Here is a 23239-nt window from a genome sequence, read left to right on the forward strand (position 1 = left end):
TGAGAATGTTTTTTTTGGTTTTTTTTTTCCTTGACGGGTTTTTAATATGAAGAGCACACAATATCTACAGAAAAAGAAAATATTTTGTATGTTAAAATAGATGTCACAAATAATGGCCGACATAGAGGTAACACCCGTTTTGTGAGGATTTGAGGAAAGCCGTTTTGGTACGCAATTTTACGTGGTGTTTGGCAAATATGTGGTCTTTAATGACTTATTTTTATTTTTATATATTTGTTTTGAGTATTTCAAACATTTGTAGAAAACTTAAAAAAGTCCAATTTTCATGGAACATCCAAACGCTACAAAGATCTGTGTGGCAAGCATAGAATGGAGAATATTCCGAAACATTTTGTTTTCCAAACACCATAAATAAAAGTATAATGTTACACGCCAATTCAATCTTAGTTATCAGACACCACCTCTAGAAAGAAATAGAAGATTTATAGACCTTATATATATGTATATATATACATATATAAAGAGGAATTTTCTCTTTGGGACTTGTGAGTTGTCCTAGTTTGCAAAACATCATTCGAGACATGCACAACCACAAATTACCCAATTCAATGAGTCTCCAAAAATCAAGAATTATAACATAATTGGTTAACTGGTTTAGAAACTATTTCAAAAGAATTGTTCTGAAAATACCCTAATTTCAGAGATTACAAAAATAAAATACTTTTACTAGTTAAAATTCATTCTTACAAAATTACATGAAAACGAATAATACTAAACGAAAGCAAAAAACAGACCCTTTGTATCTGGCAATGAAGGAAAGAAAATTTACTTTCCATTTCATAGGAGGTTGGTGATGTTAGGCCATCACACAACAGAGTTAAAACAGTTTGCTTTCTCAACATGCCATTGTCTAGTTAACCTGCATAGTTACATTCCTGCCCTGGCACAGCTATTTGAGTTTCCAGATCTTCAAAACTATGTATGTCATGAGCATATATAAACTCATAGTTACATTTGTAGACTAGACAATATAGACCATGCCAACCTCAAGAAGGGACACTGGAGGTACCTTGAGTGCCACATCCGGCCCCCGGCAATTCCTCCTCAGGAAATTGTATCCGAAATTAATTGCCAGTCTCTTCAGAGGAGATGATCCTTGTTTCGCCTTAACGTGGGAATGCCCAAGGATGAATGCAGTTCCAGCCTGTTGAGCTGTGAGCAAATCTTGCAGCTCTTCCTGCAACTGCACATCAATTTCAGACCGCACATCAGATTCAGACTCATCAACTGCAAACCTCACTCGTCTTTCGACAACACCAACAGGCTCCATCTCGATGACATCTGTCATGCTCTCTACAGTTAGGAAACCGACAGATACACTTGCTGGCTGCAAGCTCTCATCTATCTCAAATGCTGGTGTTCCAGAGAGCGCCACTGTTCCTATCACTGCCAATCTACACTCGCTTGATGATCCGCCAGATTGAGATCCACCATCCTCGTTCCCTGAAGTGAGCCTCTGAGACCAGTCATAGTGGATAAAATCAGCCAGTTTGTCAACGAGTTCAGATTCGAAAGAATCAACATCCTGGTGAACATCACGGTACCCATAGCGGACAATACATCTGTAAGAACGATGAGCTGCAGGACCCACTCGACCCACAAGATACCGCTCAGCAGGAGGGACATAAGGGACAGGAACTGATTTTACACAGACAAAGACGAGGATGCGGTGGAAGGCAGGAAGGTTGGTGACAAAACGAGAGAAATTTGCAGGGATGCCAGAGGTCAGATCAGTGAAGACTACGCCAATCCCAGGGACTCGAGCGATGCCCAAGCTTGGGCCCAAGGCTAATAACCACTCTAATGAAACCTTGTTGTGGAGATCATATTCATATTTCTTGATCGTGGCATAATGCCAAACAAACATGATGGTAACTAGAAAGAGTGCTAAGAGGATTGGGAGCCAGGCACCCTCCAGGAATTTAATGAGAGAAGCTGAGAAATATAGTAACTCAATAGAGCCAAAAAAGAGTAGAAAGCAAAGAGCCAGAAGAGGGGGCTTGTGCCAACAAAGGATAATAACCAAGGAAGTGAGACATGTGGTTACAAGCATCACAGCCATCACTGCTAACCCTGTAACAAACAACATTAAGACTATTAACACTCGACTTCCTAACAAAAGTAAAGACTGAAGTACTTTGAGCATAAGAGGATGTGGAAGGTAACAAGGTAATAATAAAACTGCCAAAATTGAAATTCTTAAAGAATTGCGAGTTGACTGGCTATCAATAGTCATTGTTAAGTGACTAATCAATTTAATGATAATAACTTACCTTCTGCTAAGCAATCCAGAAAGACAATAAATATCTCATTGCATTACCCAGTGAATTTTAATAATTTAACTAAAATTAAACTAAAGATTTATTTGATAGACTTTTCTTCACAGTGAGGAGCAGCTGTGTACTGGTTATTATCCTGTTTATTGAACTCTTGGGCATTAGGCAGACTCTTGTCCTCCCCCCGCGCGCGCCCCAAAAAAGAAAGAAAGAAAAAGAAAAGGCGAAGTTCAGAGTTCAGACAACAGTTGATAATGCTCCAACTGAGAACAATTTTGAAAACATAATTTACCTGATGCATTTCCCATGTGTTTTGTGTCTCTAAAACCAATGGTTACAGCAATGCAGAGGATCATTAGCATCCAGTTGATCTCAGGAATATAGATTTGACCGTGTATCTTATCAGAGGTGTGAACAACCTTGACTCTTGGAAAGCAACCAAGTGATTGACTCTGGTTGATGATGGAGAATGTTCCACTTATGATTGCTTGACTTCCCACCACAGAAGCAAGAATTGCTATAACAAGAACCGGCCACCTTACACTCTCTGTGAGCAAAGAGAAATCCATCATTGTTACTTCATTGGAGGCAACTATTCTACCGGATTCTATACAACCAATTACTAAACATTCCGATTGCAGTATCATTCCAATTGGGATATTGGAAGTTTATAGTGAACTTGGATATGACCAAGATGATCTCTTTTGAGATGCACAGACCTCAAAGCCTAAATCATAATACAATTAAATGACACCAAAACTGGCATAACGATGCCAATTGTATACCTGGTACTGAGACATAAAAACTGATCTGGTAGATAGTGCTGTGATGCTTTGACAAGTAGGCAGCTTGACCCATATATGCCAATATAAGTGCTGGATAAACCAGAAAGGTGAAAGCAATCTGCAATGGAATAAAGTGTAAGAACTGTCCTTTATCTAAGCAAGAGGCATCCATGGATGGATTGAAAAGATTGCATCATCACAAGATACTCAAAGAAATTAGAATTTCTAGCCAGATGTACCTGAATTGCAGAATATGAAAAGTGGCCAAGATCAGCAAACATTGCCTCCGAGCCTACAATTACAGTAACAAAATGTGTTGGTTCATTTGTTATTGAGCTATTTATTTTCACAATACCTTGCATGTATCTAAGAAAGGATTAATCAAGTTTTTGGTTTAGTAGAACAAATTGAAAAAAGGATCACAAATAGCATTGCTAATATGAGAAACTAAACAGACATAAAGATCTTGGTCATTGCCTATCAGAAACATGTCGTCATAATTTGATATTCATGTTATCTGAAATTTACTTTAGATGAATACTGGAGTGTCAATCTAAATTAATCCCAATCTTACCAGTCCAAGAAAGGGAACAGACCCCTCAAACATTCGCCAACTATGAGTTTGAAAGATACTTTGACAGTGATTCAGCAGAGCATATGCTGTAACCATTTAAATCCCCCACCCCCACACTACTCAAAAAAAAAACACACACACGCACACAAACCCCCAAAACACCAAAAGAAATTAATTTTAATTTTTGTGAACTCTTAAATTGATTTCTTGAACAGAATCCGGCAAGAGGAATTATATTTTCTAAACAAGACCATGCCTCTGAGACTGCCATAGACCTGTTCATGGAAACGCCTGCCAGACACATCGAAAATTCTATTTCCAGCACCTTGAGGAAATCCTCTTCAAGCAGCTGGAATAAAATAATACTCTTCAAGCACTTGGAAACATAAGAATATTCCTAGTGAACTGTTTCCAATCAATTTTACCTGTTATGCACAACAATATTCCACCCAATGACATCCATCCACCTTTTCTTGTCTTCCTTAAGAACTTGAACATATAATATGGGGAAAGAGCTTTGTAAACATGCCGATTCCAATGCAATATGTTGTACAGGCCAAGAGAGCTGATGCATAGAAGCCAAGCTAGTACCACTGGTGCAAAAACAAAACCAACCCGATGCGTGCCATAGTGCTGTAGTGCAAATAGGCATACTAATATGAAGCACGTAATTGGAATCACTGCATCTGCAAAATGAAGGCAAAGATATAGATGTAAGGGCCATTAAGTGTATGCCATATAGAAACAATTGACTATAAATGTGGCTAAGATAAGCATCCAAAATTATGAACAACTTGATTGAAGTAAACCACATGGAGAAAACATTATTAGATCAATCTAGATGGAATTCAATTTGTATTTCCTTTGTGGTAGTATATTTGTCTTTATCTTTTATTTTGCATCATAAAAGGCAGATATACATGTGAAAAGTGCAATAAGTAAGAATAGAAGATTAGCATTGGAGATGGATTCAACAAATCAGCCTAAGTCAACTGAATTGGTAATAGATAACTTCAAAAGAAAGATTTAATTTCAACAGTGAAATCCTTGTTTAAATACAAAGATAGATGAAAAAAATTTATACACCATAAGCGAGCTTCACTAAAATCAGTAAAATAAACAAATATGTTTCCTCTTGAGAGAATTCCCACAAAAAACTTTTATTTCCTCAAGACAATTTATTATCAAGAAACTTTCCCCTAACAATACTGCACTCGCGATTCATGCATGACGTTCGCCACAAGGATGGAATTCATGACATTGGCTACTGCCATTCTGAGATGTTATGAAGAAGGTGACAATACAGGACACATCAACCACTCCCCAGGTCAGTTCTTGCATATCAGAAACAACCTTAGTTAAGAATATTATATACATAGTAATTGTGTCCTGTAAATAGATTGTGAAAGGCACAAGGCTGACGAGGAAGGGCAGTGCCATAGCAGGCCACAAGGACAAATTGGATGGTCCCCATGCACCACAGGCCAAATAGTTTTTGTTCACTAATGGGTCAAATAAGCAAACGTAAGAGGCCCATTTTTTTTGTTCACTCTTTTCTTTTTTCTTTTTTGTGGATAAGATGATGAGAGTTGGTAGCAACAGTTAGGTTGTTCTTTTGTGACTAGAAACAGCTATGGACAACATTGCTACCAAAATGGGGAGCCTCATGCTCTAAGGACGCTCTTTTTGTTTGATAAATAAGAAAGCACACCACATACTTAGATATAGTTTTCCAAGATTCATAGACATCATTTTCCTTGGAAACAATTCTAAGGTTCAATAAAAGCCATACCTGTTCAAGAAACAGCGAAAAAAATTAGCATTAGGCAACCCTAACCCAGCAGCAGGATGATGCAAAAATGAATCAGAAAACATGCATTGGACAGAGCATGGACGGAATAAGTTTATAACAAAAGAGGTAGGGAAAAGACCAAAAGAAATTAGTAGGAAAGTTTCTGGCAAGACATGGAAAATAATAGCCTTAACTATGACATGTTTTTCATTCTATTATGGGTTTATAGATTTCTGTGATTATAATGGGAACAACAAGAAATGAAGGCACGTAGCACAATCCCGACTGGCAAACATAAAATTCACAAACCACAAGTTAACAAGCTCCTCCACTTTCCAGCTTGATAACTCCAATTAATTATGTGAAAATATGATGGCTTGTCTATAGGAACTTGAACAGTCACAAATTAGTGTTAATTAATACTTTGTCTGTGTGCCAGAGCGCTTACATTGGTGGTTAGACATGGATAACTCAAGGCCAGAAACTGCAGAGAAAACTGCAACAGAAACAAGTGGCTAGAAATCAGGAGATAAAGGTAACAACAAACTGAAAGGAGTCCTAACAGAAAAGAGAAGTACCTGAAATGGCTGGAGTCAGCAGTCCATCTCCAATTACCATACAGGTGCCAAGAAGTACCAAGATTAGCAAGGCTGTGTGCAAGAATTTGTGTCTCTCGAGTAATACTTTTACCCTTGAGCTGTTTTTTCTCTCTGGAGGGTGCTCCAGTTTATATGTGGAAAGGGCTTCATCCGCAGCTTGCCGGTTGGGCAGAAGACTTACTTTTGCATGCCTGCATATGAGGGAATAGAGGGCAAAAGTACCCCCTGGAAAATTATAAACAAAAGAGACCTCAGATTTATGAATATTTGATTTGGGCATTCATCAGATTATTTCAATGCTTACCCTCGCCATTGTCATCAGCTCGAAGGACTATAAACACATATTTGAACAAAGGAACTAGAGTTAGAGTCCAGAAAACAAATGAAAGAACTCCAAAAATCTCTTCATTGGTGTCTGAGTGATGAATATCTTCTGCAAATGTGCTCTTGTAAACATAGAGAGGGGAAATGCTGAGGTCCCCATACACCACGCCAAGACTTTGGTAAGCCAAGATCAAAATTGTCTTCCAAGAATCCTTCTAAAATACAATTGAGAAACAATCTCTTAGCCCCATCAAATTAAGAAAGCATTGTAGAAATCCCAAAATGCGTTCAATGGTCAGCATACTACTAAAATTAAGACCTGAAATTTTGTAAGATAATCGTGTCCAACCAAATAGCAAGAAATTTTTCAAAGACAGCCTCGTGATTATTTGAAAGCAAAAACATCTTCAAAACGAAAATAGGAAGTTGTGGACAAACCTTGGAAGTGCTCCAACACTTTCCATAATCCGGATCCATCTTCTCAGGCATCAATCTTCAAGCTGATTCTTTTTGGTGGGAACACCTAGACGAAGATCCTAACTCAGTAAACTGAAAAAACGCAATCTTGATAGCTGAGAGTTCATATATATTACTAAGAAAGAGGGAAAACGAAATTTGAGGAGGTCACAGAAGAAGCACACAAAGAGGCCAACCCATCATATCTATACAATACTCCATAATCTAAAGGATACAAAAGCAACACGCTTTTAGACAAACCCGCATTGCATCCATACCTTTCCTCACTCTCATCAGCCTTTTACCAGACTGATAGGGTGAGATTAAAAATGCAATAAATCTCCAAACCAAAAGGGAATGGCAAAGGCTTTGCTTTGCAGCCCTTTTTTTCAAGAGTGTGGTTTCTCTTTTCTTTCCTTCCTTCTATATTCTGCACAGTATTCTGTTCTGCTGTTTCTGTCGTCTGCTTGGTGATGATAAGGCGAACGGCAGTTAAAATAAAATAAAAAAAAAAGAGGAAAAATATATATATGTGTGTATATAACTGACGAGTGATGACAAACGTTACCCGGAAATTAAGCAAAAGAGAGTGAGTACGAAACGTGGAAATTTTCAACACAAATAAGTAATAAATAACCCACCAAACAGAAAATTCTAGACAGAGAGCAGCCTGATTTAAGAGCCGACCTTTTTCACGAGAGGAAGAAAAGAAGAATGTCAAGAAGGAAAAGCCAGGGAAGAAGCCAAACCACGTGATCAAACGACAGTTGAATTATCTAATCAATCACATAAAGATGAGCCCACATGAGTAAAGCCAATCCTAAGGACCATCTCTCTCTGTGAGTGAAAAAAATAATAATAATAATAATAATAAAAAGACGGCCAGACTACTCAATCCTCTCACCAACCCCAAAAATGAAATTAAAGGAAAAGGCCTACCAAAGAAGGCAAGGCAAGGGGTAATCGCTTTTTGTGTTCGCTGCAAGAAAAACATACATAAACGGGTAGAAAGAATGAAATCTTAAATGAATCTCCACTCCATACCCACTGAGCCGTGAAGGGAAAACTGACGGGTGATAATGATGACGATAGTTACCCATTGAAATATGAATCGATCACTCCTCGGGCATGATCAAGAACTTCAACGAAATTTTGACAAGTTTAGGTGTGGGGCACCAAAAAGTGGTTGGATTCATTGGAAAGTAACAGAGATGCAGAGAGAGAGAGAGAAAGAGAGAGAGAGAGGGGTTGGGGGATTGCAGGGAGAAGCATACAGGCACAGCCACGTGACGAGAACGTGGTCCTCCTCTGTTTACCTTCCCCAACCCCACTAGGCCACTCTCCTCTCCTTCACTGGCCATCGTCCACTCTCTCTTTTAACTCTCTCTCGGCCTGTGTGTGTGCGTAGGACCAATCCCTTTCCCTTATCTGACGTTAAAAATCTTCCTTCCTGGGCCCACATTTTTAACCCTTTTCAGTTTGCGTGATTGGAACAGAACACCTCTTTTTCCTTCCAGAAAAATGAGTTTGATTTTGATTTGGCAGAATCAATGATCCATCATCTATTTCCCCCAAACCATGTTCAAGCTATTAATTGGATTGGGTCCTACCTTAGTCCTCCTACAGACAGTAGCCGGCGATAATAAATTATCGGTGGCTATTTTATTTATATGGACGCTAGGAAAACGTGATTATAAAAATTTGGAAAAACGTTCCCTTTTCCGTCATTCTTATTCTTTTTGAAAATGTTTTCATATATTTGGGGCCTTTTAAATTATTTAAAATATGTTATTTTGTCCTTAAATTTTTTTCAAACTTATTGTTCATTTTTAAATTAATATTATAATTCATTTTTAGTCTAAAAATTAATTAAAAATACAACAACAATATATCCAGCTTTTATCTCACTATGTGGGGTTGGTTACATGATTTCGAGACTTTCATGTATTTATGTCTTTTATTATATTTTCATTTAGCCACATACACTTCATATCAAATTTCAAACTTTAATATCCCTCCAAAAATTTTCTTGAGTCTGTCTTTACCTCTTTTTTTAACTAATTGTTTTATTTCATCAACTCTCTTTCAAAATTTTCTTGGGTCTGTTTCTACCTCTTTTTTAACTAATTATTTTATTTCATCAACTCTCATCACAATAGTGTATCTTGGTCTCCTTCTCACATGCTCAAACCATCTTAGTCTAGTCTTTCTCATCTTCTCCTCGATTGGCACTATTCCTACCTTATTACGAATAATCTCATTTTTAATTTTATCTTTTTTTGTATGATCGCACATCCATCTTAGCATCCTCATCTCCACTACACTCGTCATTTGGTCATGCTGATATTTAATTGCCCAACATTTTGAGACATACAACAAAACTAGTCTTATAGCTGTCCCATTAAATTTTTCTTTTAGTTTTAATGGAATTTTACCATCATATAACACCCCTAATGCATTTCTCCATTTTTAACCAACATGCCTTAATTCTATGCGTGACATCCTCGTGAATTTCTTCATCTTTTTGAATCACTGATCCCAAATATCGAAAATGGTCTCTCTTTTTTTTTTTTTTTTGTAAGATTTGATCTTCCAATTTTATTATAACATCCTCCACTCTTACATTCTTACTAAATTTACATTTCATATATTCTATTTTATTTCTACTTAATTTAAATTCCTTAGATTCTAAATTATTTTTTCACAACTCAAGTTTAGTGTTTACTCCCTCTTTTGTTTCATACACTAATACTATGTCATCTGCAAATAACATTTATCATGGCACCTCTGTCTGAATGTGTTTAGTGAGTTCATCAATTAGTAAAGCAAATAAGTATAAACTTAGTGCAGAACCTTGATGCAGTCCCATTGTAATTTTAAACGATTCAGTATCCCTTCCGTATGTTTTGACTTTTATCTCTGCACAGTGATACATGTCCTTAAAGGCTTTTATATAGGCTATTCGGACTCATTTCTTCTCTAAAACTCTCCATAATACTTTTCTAGGGACCCTATTTGTAGTATCCCAAAATTTTGGAAATGAAAATATATATATATCAATTTCTGTATTTGAGGATTTAAGGTATTAAAATAATAATAATATAATTACAGAAATAATAAAAGTGTAAACTAAATTTACTTAAATTAAATTTAGTTAATTAATTTGTTAAAAATGAATGGCTGTGCGCGTGTGCTTGGAGGAGAAGTAATGCACGGTGATTTTTCTCTAAAAATCTAAACAGAGGAGAAAGAGGGAGAGAGCTCGAGAGCGAGCAGAGAGTGAGATCAGAGACAGAGTAAGGAAGGGAGGTGGAGAGAAGGAGATCGGGTGAGGGAGAGAGCTCAGCCGAGAGAAAGATAGAGAGATCGAGAATGAGAGCGAATAAGAGCAGTATGGGAGAGAGAGCTCGAAATGGAGAGGCTGGCCGAGTGAAGCTCGGCCATGGCAGCCGAGCGAAGCAACGTGCAGCGGCGGTTGCGGGCGGTGGAGTGGTCGCGACCTAGGTTGACGGTGGAGCTGGTTTGTGGTGGCGCAAGGGAACGGCCAAAAACAAGCAAAGCTGCGGCCATGGCAGCCATGGCCGCGAGCTCCACAGCTAGGTGAGGGGGCCGACGCAGGCAGCACCGGGGTCGTGGGTGGTGGCGCAGGTAGCGAGGGTGGCCAACGGTGCCACTGGCAGGCGGCGGCGGCGGCCGGTCAAGCTGGAGCTAGGCGGCGATGACCGGCCGCTAGTATTGGTGCACGCACAGGGGAGAGCCGAGAAGAAGAAGAAGAGGAAGGAGGAGAAGAAAAGAAAGAAAAAGAAAGAAAAGAAAAGGAAAGAAATATGAGGAAAATGGGGCAATTTTGGAATTGTCTTTGCATGAAAAGCGATCAGGTACGTGGATAAAAAATATTGGAGTGTCATATATTTAAGAATTTTATTTGGCTAAATTATTTATATTAGATGATAAATTTATTTAATGTAAGTTATGATTTTATTAATTGTTAGGAACGTTTTACTTCGCTGTGGGAGTGCAAGAAAGGTAGAAAACGGCCGTGTAAAGGCAAGCTTCTAACCCTTTCTTCTTGTTCTTTAATTCCCATGAGAGACTTTGTGATTTCTCGTATTTTATCATCTCCCTTGCTCTAATTCGATGCCTACCATTATTTATTGAGTTGTTTTTCATTTGTTTTGATTTAAAATTAAATCTGAGACTTCTAGAACGTTATTTCTTGTGAGCCTACGGGGGTTTATACCGCTCCCATTTCTTTTGGGAATGATGCTGAACCAACTTGGGGACTAAGTTCCTAGACGTGCGGATTTATTTATGGTTTTCTCGAGGTTATTAATGGTTCGGTTAGAACTATCGAGCAGTAGGGCAGGGGTCGGTTGTTGGTGACGTTGGGGTAGACTATTGTACGGCCCTGAAGTGGACCGTCAGGTGGACACTCCTAGTCACTGGCCGTTGATCGGTGTCGGGCACTGCTGACTAGCTCTGCCAGTATGTGATTTACTGCATGATTATATACATTGTATTATTGTTCATGATTTGATATGCACATAAGTACGGGTTGCATGGTGGGATATTCATTTATTGAGTATGCTTGGACACGGACATTCTAGCTTGGTTAGGTTGCATCCAGCACGAACATATGTATCGCTTGTGGTTTACTATGTAGGCGGAGCATGGCCTGGTGCCTGAATGTATGGGCGCTAGTGTATCACGTTGATGCTCACTACGCCATTGCATTTTATGTGCATTGCATGGCTACTAGTAGTATATAGTTCTCGGACGGGAGTACCGTTCCGAGGGAGCCTATGGCTTGGGTGTCGGGAGTACCGACATGGACGAGTGACAGGAGTACCGACCCGGGACAACGCGCGCAGGTTTGTTAGAGATTTATGTTGCCTTTCAGGGCAGCGGCAGGTTGGTATGGGACTTGGGTGCCGTGTGTCTTGTGTGGATCCCAAGGACTGGTATGTGTTTTTATTATGCTGTGCTATTATGTTGTAGTGTCTCATGACTTGTGTGTACCTGAGAGTTTATTTTGGAGATAGTTTATTGGATCTATACCGCCTTCAGCCTTTATTTCCTTATGCTTGCTGAGTCTCTCGACTCACTTTGTCTTTCCATCATTCCAGGTAGTGGCAGCGTGGGCCATGGCAAGGGAGTTAACTTTTAGCGACAGAGTTTATATGGTGTACAGGCAATCCCGTCAATCCCTTTCAACTCTAATGTCTGAGTATGATTTACTCTATTATTTTGTACTGTGCCAGGTCTTTCCTCGAGTCTCGTGTATGTCAGCACATGAGTCTGTGTTTATTTATTTATCATGTGATCGTTGTGCTAGCGGGGTACCCGTAGTGCATGCATGTGTTTAGCTTCGCTTCCGTTGTTCTTATTTTTGTGTATGCATGCCATGGTGGTTCTTGTCTTGTGTCTCATTCTTTTCTCCTCCTGTAGGCGCTCCCGTTCGGGTAGTCCTGGTAGTTGGGGATATCCGGGTTGGGGTGCTTACACTATTATAGGCATTTCTAGATTTATAAACACCATATGCAAGTCCTTTTGATGATCCTAATACATTTCCATTAGTCGCCTCAGTAGGTATATAGCTTCCATTATTGACCTACTAGACATAAAATCAAATTGATTTTTCGAGACATCTGTTTCTTTTTTAATTCTCTGCTCTATTACTCTATCCCAGAATTTCATGGTATGACTCATTAACTTAATTTCTCTGTAATTTTCATAGTTTTGAACATCACCTTTGTTCTTATACATAGGAACCAAAATACTCTTCCTCTACTCGTCTAGCATCTTTTCTGATTTAAGAATCGTGTTAAATAATTTCGTTAGCCAGGAGATGCCATTTTTCTCCCATGCATTTTCATGCTTTTACTAGTATATTATTCGGTCCCACCGCCTTATGATGTTTCAGTTTTTTTAATGCTTGTCTTATTTCATTTGAACTTATGCGTCGATAAAATATATAGCTCACGTTCTCTTCAGAGTTACTAAGATGTCCCAACCTAATTTTTGTGTCCCCACCATCATTGAATAGTTTTGTGAAATACTCATTTCATATCTCCTTAATCGCTCCATAATTCACTAATACATTTTGGTTTTCATTTTTTATGCATTTCACTTGGTTTAGATCCCTTGTTTTTCTTTCTCTTACTTTAGCTAATTTATATATATCATTTTTTCCATTTTTTGTATCAAGTCATTTATATAGATTCTCATATACTTTTTACCTTGCTTCACTAATAGTTCTTTTTTGTTGCATTTTTCGTTTCTTTATAATTTTTTAGGTTTTCTTTATTATTGTACTGATATACTACTTTATAACAAGTTTTCTTATTTTTAATTTTCAATTGTACATTTTTATTCCACTACCAATACTCCTTAAAATTTGGAGTTCTATCATTTGTCTCTCCAATGACTACATTTGACGTGCTTCTCAGGGCAGTAGCTATTTCTCTTCACTTTTGGTTTGTTTGTCATTTTCCATTCCATTCCCTTCCTTTCCCTTTTATCCCTTAATTTTTATTTAAAAATTAATTATTTCTACCTTTTTAAATTCCACCACCTAATTCTTGAAATTTATTTTATATGATTTTTTCTTTTTCAATTTCTTACTTGAATGTCAAGTATCAAAAATTTATGTTAAGTTAAAAATTAATTAAAAAAATAAAAAAACAATAACACCTAATAAGATGAATAAAAATAAAAATCAACTCAAAACCCAATACATACAAAATCAGAACCACAAAAAACAATACCTGAACAATTTTTTAGATGATTTTGAGAATTGAGAGATTTAAGATGGTGAAATTTTTGGTTAATGAGTGCAAAAATGTACCTTTAGCCAATGATTTTGAGAACAACGAAGACAGAGACAATGACAAAGTAGATACGATGACAGGTCAAAGTTAGAGACGAAGATGAGCGTCTAAAGACTATGACAACATCGGGTGAAGTCAATGACAACAAAGACAAATAGAGATGATGTATGGGAGGGGTGAGCAAATTAAGGTCTGGCCCTATTTGAAGAGACGCATCCTTCACATGATGTTCATAGTCGTGAATTTTTGAATTAAAAATATTAATTTAGAGATTAATAATATATATAAATTAAATAAAAAATTATAATTTTTAATCATTCGAGAAATTTCAAATGTATAAAGCCTTTAGAAAAACAAAAATTTATAATCATGGGAGTAATAAGCTAATGGTAAAACCCAAATGTAGGTACGCGTTGGTCTAAGTTTGAATTTTGATTTTTTTTTTTTAAATCTCACAGGAAATTAAATTTGATAACAAATCAAAATACATATTCTTTTAATTTTTGATTTTTTTTCGTGGCCCTTAGTATTTTCTCATTTTAAAATTGTGTTATTAATTATTACTTGTAACTCTCAACTATTTTAAATATTTTATTTGACCATAATATAAGAATGACGTGTCAACATTTAGAGCCCTACATAAGTCATGCATATCTCTGTTTTTTTTTTGTTTTTTCTAAGTAGTTATGTACGTTTCAACCAAAAATATAAAAAAAGAATGAAATAAGTGGAACCGACATTTGAGGCCTGAATTTGATATTTTTATAAAGGGGGAATCTCTGGGCACCTGTGAATGCGTGTAGATTTGTGGGTATAATGGGGAGCAGAGTGCACGACATGCGCGGGAGCGGGAGAGAGGGAGGGAGGGAATGTGTTAATTAAATTATCGAAAGATAAAAAGAATGGTTTGTATTGTATTATGTTTTTTCAGATAAATTTTATTTACAGTCCACAAATTTATTTTTCGTCGCTACTCTTACAAAAATTCACCAATATATTTCAAAATTCCTATTTTACCCTCCACAGCCACAGACATCTTCCTTCCCTCTTGCTCCCCACAACCACAACCGCAACCACCTATTGGCTCCATCTTTATTTTTCTTTTATCGTACTCATATCTTTTTTTCTCTCATTCTCATCTCCTCATCTCTCTCTCTCTCTCACACCTCAACCTTAATTAATGGACAACTACAACCACCCTTAAACTCTCAGATACACACAAACACACACACACATATATATATATACAAACACACACATAATTACGACCATGACAACCGCAATCATGGTCGCGATCATCAACAAAGAGAACCCCAATTTGGGGTCGAAAAACCTTGGAGTCCCCAACCGTGAGTGGTCGGAAACCCTTGTGTTCCTCGACCCACATGGGTCGGGGAACACATTTTTTTTTATATTATTTTAATTAAAAATTTTAATTATAATAAATTAAAAAATTATACAAATAAATGAATTTCTTTTAAATATTTGTATTGTAAATAACTCAATAAGTTAGATTAATCAATTTTAAATTTTTTTAAGTATAAAAAATTCAATACCTAAAAATAAAAATATTAAATTTCAAATTAAGTTTCTTACTAATATCATTATTTGAATAAAATTTTATAGTAAAAATCGCATTTGATCATCATCACAAAAAGAAGTTTTTATTTTTACTTTTTTAAAATTAAATCATTCATGATTTAGAAAAAATACAATTGTATAGCTGATTCTAATAAATCTCTCGGAGCACTTCAAAACACGGACCAATAGATGCCAAAAATCTTTTGAAACCCTCGGTCGGATTCTCGATTGTTTATAACCAATTCTGGCTATCCCACTGGCCAATAAGAGGCCTTGCTTGCTCCCCAATCTTTCTAGGCCCACGCTTGGCCATACTCTAGCAAGATCGGCCGTCCTATTGCCAAATTTTGGCTCCCATGCACAGCGGCCAATCGACCATGCTATTTGGCAGAAATTTCAAATTTTGCACTTTGGCCCTCTTGAAGTTTCCCTTTACATTTTGGTCATTTATTTGAAACCCTTAAGTTATCCAATAATTTCACCAAGCCCCATGAGTTTCAAAACTTTATCTTACCCCCAAAGATTAAGGAAAAACCATTGTTTCTGTAAGCACCCCCACTCGAATATCCCAACCACCCGGTCTTTTCGAACGAGTGCGCTCACAGAAGGGAAGAAGAATAGACAAAAGACCAAAAATACCCTGGCATGCATAAATAAGAGAAATACCACAGCGAAAGCAAAATGATATACATGCATGTCCGTAGGTACCCCGCTGGGACAGCGGTCAAGGAGTATATATAAAAATATACAGACACCTGTGCCAACAGATGAAAATACAAGGAATAGTCCGGCACAGTAAAAAATGAGAGACAAAAATATCGACAAAATATCAGAGATAACGGGGGCGACTAACTGTACATTGAACCAACGCGGCCGGCTGCTAAGTGGAACGATCCTCGCCCTCGGCCTTTGCTTTACCCTTACATGGAATGATGGAAAGCAAGGTGAGTCGCAAGACTCAACAAGTTTATAAGAAATGAAAGGCTATAAATAAAAGAAGAAACCATCCCAAACACAGCCCCACAAGTACACACAAGTCATGAGACGCTACAACACAACAGTGCAGCATAATAAGAGCACATACCGGTCCTTGGGGCCACACAAGACACCTGGCACCCAAGTCCCATACCAACCTGCCGCTGCCCTGAAAGGCAACAATATCCTCAACAAACCTGTGCGCACTGTCCCGGGGCGGTACTCCTGTCACCCGTATCCACGTCGGTACTCCCGACAACTGAGCCATAGGCTCCATCGGAACGGTACTCCCGTCCGAGAACTAAATACTATCAGTAGCCATACAATGCACATAAAATACAATGGCGTAGTGAGCATCAACGTGATACCAGACGCCCATACATCCAGGCATCAGGCCATGCTCCACCCATATAGTAAGCCACACGCGATGCATATGCCCGTGCTGGATGCATCATAATCAAGCTAAAATGCCCGTGACCAAGCATAACCAAATCATGTTAATCCCAATATGCAGCCCGTACCCATGTGCACATCAAGCCATGCAACGAGAATAAAATATAAGCAGGCATGCTATAATCACATAACGGCTAAGCTAGTCAGCAGTGCCTGGCACCGGTCAACAGTCAGTGGGTAGGAGAGACCCGTCGGCGGCCTAAGGTAGACTGTACGACAGTCACTCCGTCACCGAACCGCCGATCCTAGCCCCCACTGCACAACCGCTCCAGCTAGAAAATAACCAAAAATCCAATTATAATACCCGAACCGCTAAGAACCTAGCCCCGGGTGAGTACGGCATCATTCCCAACAGGTAGGGGGTGGCACAAACTCCCGTAGACAACCAACGAATAAAACCCACGAGATCCATTTAATAAATTAAATCTTAAACTAGCCGTTTAAAAACTTCATAATTAATTAATAGCCGAAACAAACGAAGGGAGGTCCAATAAATCGCCAACGAAAGAAACGACGAGATAGGTAAGAAGAACTTGCCTTATCAGAGATATCCTTAGGCTCGTTTGGTCTAAAAGCGGCAAAAATTATACAAACTGCAATATCCTAATTATTTGTCAAAATTAATAAAATTAGACTCAAAACAAAATTCTGACCGTACAGAATATTAATTACTAGCTAGGCTACATACCTGACTAATTAAATCGCTGATTAAACCTGATTTAATCCTGATTGGAAACCCAAATTTCTCAAATTCACGATCGCGAGCTCGCTGGGTTTTCTGTAAGTCGCTCACTCTTCACTGCATTAAAAACGCCCGATTTGGGCTTTAAATTTGTGCAAAAAGGAGTGGAAGGGAGGGAGTCACATGGCAGCCATTGGAGCAGCTGCTGGGAGGCCACCGCCTCAAGAAAAACGGCACCGTTTCACCATTAATTGGCTGAAAATAATTTCTAGCGAAGTCAGCAGCAGTCAACCCTTCTTCATATGCTCGGTCTTGCATCCAAATCCCAGCCCCAATGCGCATGCGCCACTTAATCTACTAAGCACCTAGATAATAGTATACCCATTCACTTATTTTAATTGTTAACTTGAGTTTCCTTCATTAAGTTACAGCGCTTCACGCACTGCTACCCTCAAACTCCTTAATCTCATAATACATTATCATTATGCTGCTTGATTATAACTTATTCTTACACTTAATATTATAATTGTTAATGAATTATTCTTAACATAGTATTACTCCTCATAACCTATATTTATATTGCATACACAGAATCCCCACAGCAACTATGGTTGACTATTATTATTATCATTAATTAATATTTCTTTTTAAATTAAATTACCTTGATAATGAATAATTAATTTAAATCATAATTATGGGTCATTACAAATCCTTCCCCCCTTAAAAGAATTTCGTCCCCGAAATTCGTACCTGACTAGGTAAATAACTGAAGGTGAAGTCGCCTCATATCCTCCTCTAGCTCCCACGTAGCCTCCTCAGGGGTATGTCGCTGCCACTGAACCTTCACATAGGGAATTGTGCGGCTACGGAGCATTTTTTCTTTTTGATCCACAATGCTAGCAGGCAACTCAGTATATGACACATCCTCTTGCACCACGAGCGGATGGTAGTCAATAACATGCCCGGGATCTGCCACATACTTACGAAGCATAGAAACATGAAAGACATCATGTACGTGGGCTAACTGAGGGGGTAAGGCTAACTGATAAGCCAACGATCCGACCCGCTCCAGTATCTCGAACGGTCCCACATAGCGAGGACTCAACTTGCTAGATACTCTAAAACGTCGAACACCCCTCATCGTCATGACTCGGAGAAAAACATGATCACCCAAATCAAACTCCAAATCTCGACGCCGTCTGTCCGGGTAACTCTTCTGACGGTCCTGAGCTGCCTTCATCCTAATTATGGGTCATTACAGTTTCAATCTCCTTCAATCAAAATTAATAGATTACACCTAGGCTCGAATTTACACGAGATCGTATTTCGACCGAAATTACTTTTGTTTCTTTCCAAAATTACTTAAGGGTTACTCCTTATGCTAAATATGAACCTAATCAGGATCCCATTGACTTCTCAGAAATTCCATACGATTATTCGATTTCTCAAGCTGCTTCGTAGCTATACTGAAAACAATCTCTGATCTAATTTCTTTTGACGTCATAAATTCTATTTCGAGATGTTCGTTAATGTTGTATAATTTTTTTAGATATCTAAGTTTCGAGATATTTCTTGTCGTCGATTTGATGATTTATTTTTACTATCAAATCAATTTTTAATATTTTATATTTACTTAAATTGCGTGATAACTTCATGCCAATATGGGGTATTACAAGATATGTATGTGATAAAAAGAAAAATAGAGCCATCGTTATTGATAATTAAATGGTTGATTTAAAAAGAAAAGAAAAGAGAAGAGAAGAGAGATCCAACAATGGAATCGAGGTCCAATGGGGATCTTGCAACCCTCGTTGATTGCCAACATGTCGAAGAACCACTGCTATCATGAACCATGGCTTACCATGAGAGATATAGAGAAAGATGCAATTTTAAACCTTGTTGGTAATTGAGAAAGGAATGTGCACGTGAAAGAGATAGATGGGAAGGATAGATAAAATAGCTAATTTGCATATCAAGTTAATAATAGAAAATCTTGTAATAAGTCAAGGGTGTTTCTATTTTTTTTGCTAAACCTTATAAATATTAAGTGTAATTTACACTTATTTAAAAGGACGTAGATAATCTATAAAATAAATCACATTTTTTAAATCATCATTTAAACAAAATTAAAAAATTAAAGTATTGAATTTTGATCATTACATTTAAATGAGCTTAATACTTTCAAGAATCTAATCATATTAGTCATTATATATTGACTCGAGGTCAAAATGAAATATTTTATTTTAAAAAAAATCAAAAGAACTACTATAATTTTAAATATGGATCACGTTAGCCATTATAATAAATAATATTTGTTAAATAATATTTTAATTTCATTAACTATATCTCCAATCAAATTTTAATTAAAAAATTATACTCAAAATCATATTTCTATTATTCATAATCTCAACATGGGATTATTTGCCCATATTTAAATCACAGTAACTAATTTGGCATTTTCTGCTAGCAACATTTATTATAACCATTGATGTGATTTAATATCTAATAATATAATTATTTGATCTGCAAACAAAAATACAATGACAAATTTGACAATTCACCTAAAAATAAAAAATAAAACACTATCTTCCCATTAAGAGCTATTAATTATCTTTAAAATGGTTTAGATTTATCCCTTACCCTCTGAATAAAAATATTTTACATCTACTAACTCATTTTTATATTTTAAATTTAATTCCACTCATTTAAAAAAAAAAAAAATCCACTACACTACGGTGAACCATCCCTTTGGGAAATGGGATTGCACCTGGCTGGCTCGCTTGATTTTCAACTTCAAGGGGGTAAAGATGTAAATCTCTCTTGGGCCTGGATGGCAATGGGCCTGCCACTGCCACTGCCGGTGCCAGTGCCGGTGGCAAGGGAAGCAAAGCGCCAATTTGGTTATAATTTTGACGGAGACTAGTAATATAATTCCATAAATGGATTTTAATTTTAATATTAAAAATCATATATCACAGAATTTTTAACATATTCTTAACAGAAGAATTAAATTTACAATTCCTTGGGGATCAAGAAGAAGTGACGTCAACGCGGTTCATGCCATTTGCCAGTCTTATCTTATGGACTTATTTAATGAGGGTGGTTGGTGAGTTTCTTTTTATTTTAAGATTCACAAATTTTAATTACAATTACAATTAATTAATTAATTACTATTTATATAAAATTGATATAATTATAATTTATATTCAGAATTAAAAGCAATAAATATTATGAATAAAAATAAAAAAAAATCGGCTGTCCGTTTTCTTTTATTAGCTTTTCGTGTAAATATAATTATAATTGTTAAATAATTGTTTAAAATATGAGAGCACAAGGGAGGAGGTGGAGCACGTGTCGCTTTCGGAGTTTTGACTCAGTGACACGGCAAACACAGACGCGATCTATCCGGATGCAACTGTCATCTTCGCCGAGTCAAAGCTTCACGGCTTTAGTTTTATCTTCTACCAACTATGTGTTATATTTATTTTTGTAAACAATGTTGTGTTGTTAAAATTTAATGAAGAAATTATTTTTCTTGAAAATGAACGAACTTTAATAGTAATGATTGATTCTTTTATGAAACAATTAAAAAATTACATAAATATAACTTTCTCTAACCCATCAAAAGCGAGAACATCCATGCACTCCAAATGCACTTTAATCATATGTACAAAATGCCCTTAATCTCTCTTCCCTCCGTTGGCCTTCTCCTTCTCCTTCGTTGCCTTGGCCTCCTCCCCCATTTGTTTGTCACTCTCACCCCTGTCCCCTTCTCTATTCAAAATCATTGCCATCGAATCCCTCCCTCTCCTCTCTTCTCCTCTTGAGTTTGAAAAGGTAGGAGTTAAATGCATTTAATCTTAGGTTTTTTTAATGGCCAATTAGAATGAGATAAGGGAGAGAGAATTTACCCCCCCCCCCCCCCCCCAAAAAAAAAAAAAAAAGGGTAAAACGTTTATTTTATTTTATTGTTTTTAAAAAGATATAAAAATTATTATAATGTCTCATAATAAAAAGATACCTAACCCCTTGAATTTAGTCTTGAGGGACGGGTGGGTAATTTGTGTAATTTAGCAATATTTTTCTTTTATTTTGATTTGCTTTTAGATTTCATTGTGCCGATTGAGAGCTAGCGGTTAATATATAGCAAGGGAGGGTAAAATCACTTCTTAAAATTATTGGAAGTGACGGAGAGAGTATTGAACAAGTCATGGCGTGCTCGCGAGAGAGACGGAGAGAGAGGACGCAATCGCCATTTGACTTGATTGACAAAGTATTCCCACATTGATACAGACACTTAATTACAAGGCAAAAGCGCGTAAGTCTTGCATGGCACGCTGCCACGCCATTCAGCGCTGACTCTCTCCCCCCCCCTCCCACATTGATACAGACACTTAATTACAAGGCAAAAGCGCGTAAGTCTTGCATGGCACGCTGCCACGCCATTCAGCGCTGACTCTCTCCCCCCCCCCCTCCCCCCCCAAATTATTATTATTATTATATTTGTACATCTCCTATATAAAGGCCCTCTCACCACTCACCGGAGCAGAGAAAGCTCGCTCTTTCATTAATTTCTTCTAATAAGCCAGCTCACATCATATCTCCCCATGGCCAAAATTGTCGACCTCCTCTTCCGCCTCGCCGCTGCCACATTCGTTTTCCTCGTCATCTGCACCAGCCATTCGTCTTCTTCAGCCAGGCCCCTGAACCCGATCAACGACCTTCACCTCCCCGCGCCGCCGACGCCAAATCTTGCCCTTCCCGCCGGAAAATATGGATCGATGTTTCTGAACATGCTGCCAAAGGGGCCGGTGCCGCCTTCCGCACCAAGCAAAAGGACCAATAAAATGAACAGCTAGATCGGTCACACTACTACCGCTGCTCAAGATATATAATTCAACTAGCTACGTACAATTTGGTCTTTATCATTTGCATGCATACATACATATATATATTTGTTCATTCTTTTTTCATGCAGTTTTAGCTTTCATTTCTCCCCCTGTAAATATATATATATATATATATGTAGCACACTGGGCTCTGGGAGTGGGAGACGGAGATCATTGCCAGTTTCGTCAGTAACCAGCTATTTCTTAGATTTCAGTAATACACAATTCATAACTTGTTCATCAATTGATTACCGTTTTCCTAATAATTAGAAGTTTCAAAGTTATTTCAACCGATAATTTTGAACGAATGTGTGTTGGATTTTTCTTGATAAACTTGGGTGAAATGCAAAAGAAAGTGGAAGGGCAAGTCTACGCATGTTGTTCTTTTTTTTTTATTCGGTTTAACCATCAAAATACAACGCTTAATGGGGGTGTTCAAAAAAATCGGTGCACCGCGAAAATCAGCCAAGCCAAATCAAACCAAACCAAACCGAACCAATCGATTTTTTTTTTTTTGCGGTCCAAAACAGTTTGGTGGTTATACAAGCCGCAAGGTTTGCGGTTTGTATGTTTGGCCGCCCAAAAAAATATAAAAATATATATATAAAAAATATATTATTATAAAAATCACCCCATAAACCCCTACAACCCTTATTATTATAAAAATTTTATAATAATATATAACAAATTTATAATAATATATAACTATTATAATTGTCAACAGATTATAATAGTTTATAATAATATATAATTATTCTTTCAAAAATTTTATACTATATTATATGTTGTTAATAGTTATTTTCAAACCGCAGTAAACCGCACTAAAATCAGACCGCGATCTGGTTTGATCAAAAAATCGCATTAGCGATTTGACTTGCTGAAAATAGTTTAGGCCGATCAAACCGCACCATGAACACCGCTACGCTTACATATCAAGAGAGGAGAGACGCATTAAATGCAAGCAAACAACTTTCTTTTTGTTGGAACGCAATTGTTGACGTC

The 23239-nt window shown here is 37.3% G+C and overlaps 2 protein-coding genes across 3 annotated transcripts; both read right to left on the reverse strand.

The window, feature by feature from the left end:
• Positions 1-771: 771 nt before the first annotated feature.
• Positions 772-7683, reverse strand: LOC127797829 (potassium transporter 2). Of its 2 annotated transcripts, XM_052330986.1 has the most exons (11): positions 7396-7679; positions 7106-7290; positions 6810-6894; positions 6352-6586; positions 6027-6272; positions 5897-5944; positions 4082-4342; positions 3322-3374; positions 3083-3200; positions 2590-2844; positions 772-2094 (listed from the first exon to the last, which is right to left on the reverse strand). In XM_052330986.1, exons 3-11 carry the CDS (start codon positions 6858-6860, stop codon positions 983-985), a joined length of 2379 nt encoding a protein of 792 aa, XP_052186946.1. In that variant the 5' UTR covers positions 6861-6894; positions 7106-7290; positions 7396-7679; the 3' UTR covers positions 772-982. The 2 variants fall into 2 exon arrangements, with proteins under 2 accessions (XP_052186946.1, XP_052186947.1); XM_052330987.1 differs by having other exon boundaries at positions 6352-6583; positions 7106-7683.
• A 10419-nt stretch (positions 7684-18102) lies between these two features.
• Positions 18103-18588, reverse strand: LOC127796968 (uncharacterized). The gene is made up of 2 exons (XM_052329364.1): positions 18412-18588; positions 18103-18327 (listed from the first exon to the last, which is right to left on the reverse strand). The coding sequence occupies exons 1-2, from the start codon at positions 18586-18588 to the stop codon at positions 18103-18105; spliced, it is 402 nt and encodes a 133-aa protein (XP_052185324.1).
• Between the last annotated feature and the right edge of the window lie 4651 nt (positions 18589-23239).

Source organism: Diospyros lotus, chromosome 3 (genome assembly GCF_014633365.1).
Source record: "Diospyros lotus cultivar Yz01 chromosome 3, ASM1463336v1, whole genome shotgun sequence".
Taxonomy (NCBI): domain Eukaryota; kingdom Viridiplantae; phylum Streptophyta; class Magnoliopsida; order Ericales; family Ebenaceae; genus Diospyros; species Diospyros lotus.

Bases quoted from the DNA above. Each gene is read 5' to 3' on its own strand.
- LOC127797829 (XM_052330986.1), bottom strand. From the start codon at position 6,860: ATGCCTGAGAAGATGGATCCGGATTATGGAAAGTGTTGGAGCACTTCC. The intron at 2,845-3,082 runs GTATACAATTGG...CTTTGCTCACAG, and splicing joins TTTTTATGTCTCAGTACCAG to AGAGTGTAAGGTGGCCGGTT. The intron at 2,095-2,589 runs GTAAATTATGTT...TGTTTGTTACAG, and splicing joins ACACATGGGAAATGCATCAG to GGTTAGCAGTGATGGCTGTG.
- LOC127796968 (XM_052329364.1), bottom strand. From the start codon at position 18,588: ATGAAGGCAGCTCAGGACCGTCAGAAGAGTTACCCGGACAGACGGCGT. The intron at 18,328-18,411 runs GTCGGATCGTTG...ATGCTTCGTAAG, and splicing joins CGTTCGAGATACTGGAGCGG to TATGTGGCAGATCCCGGGCA.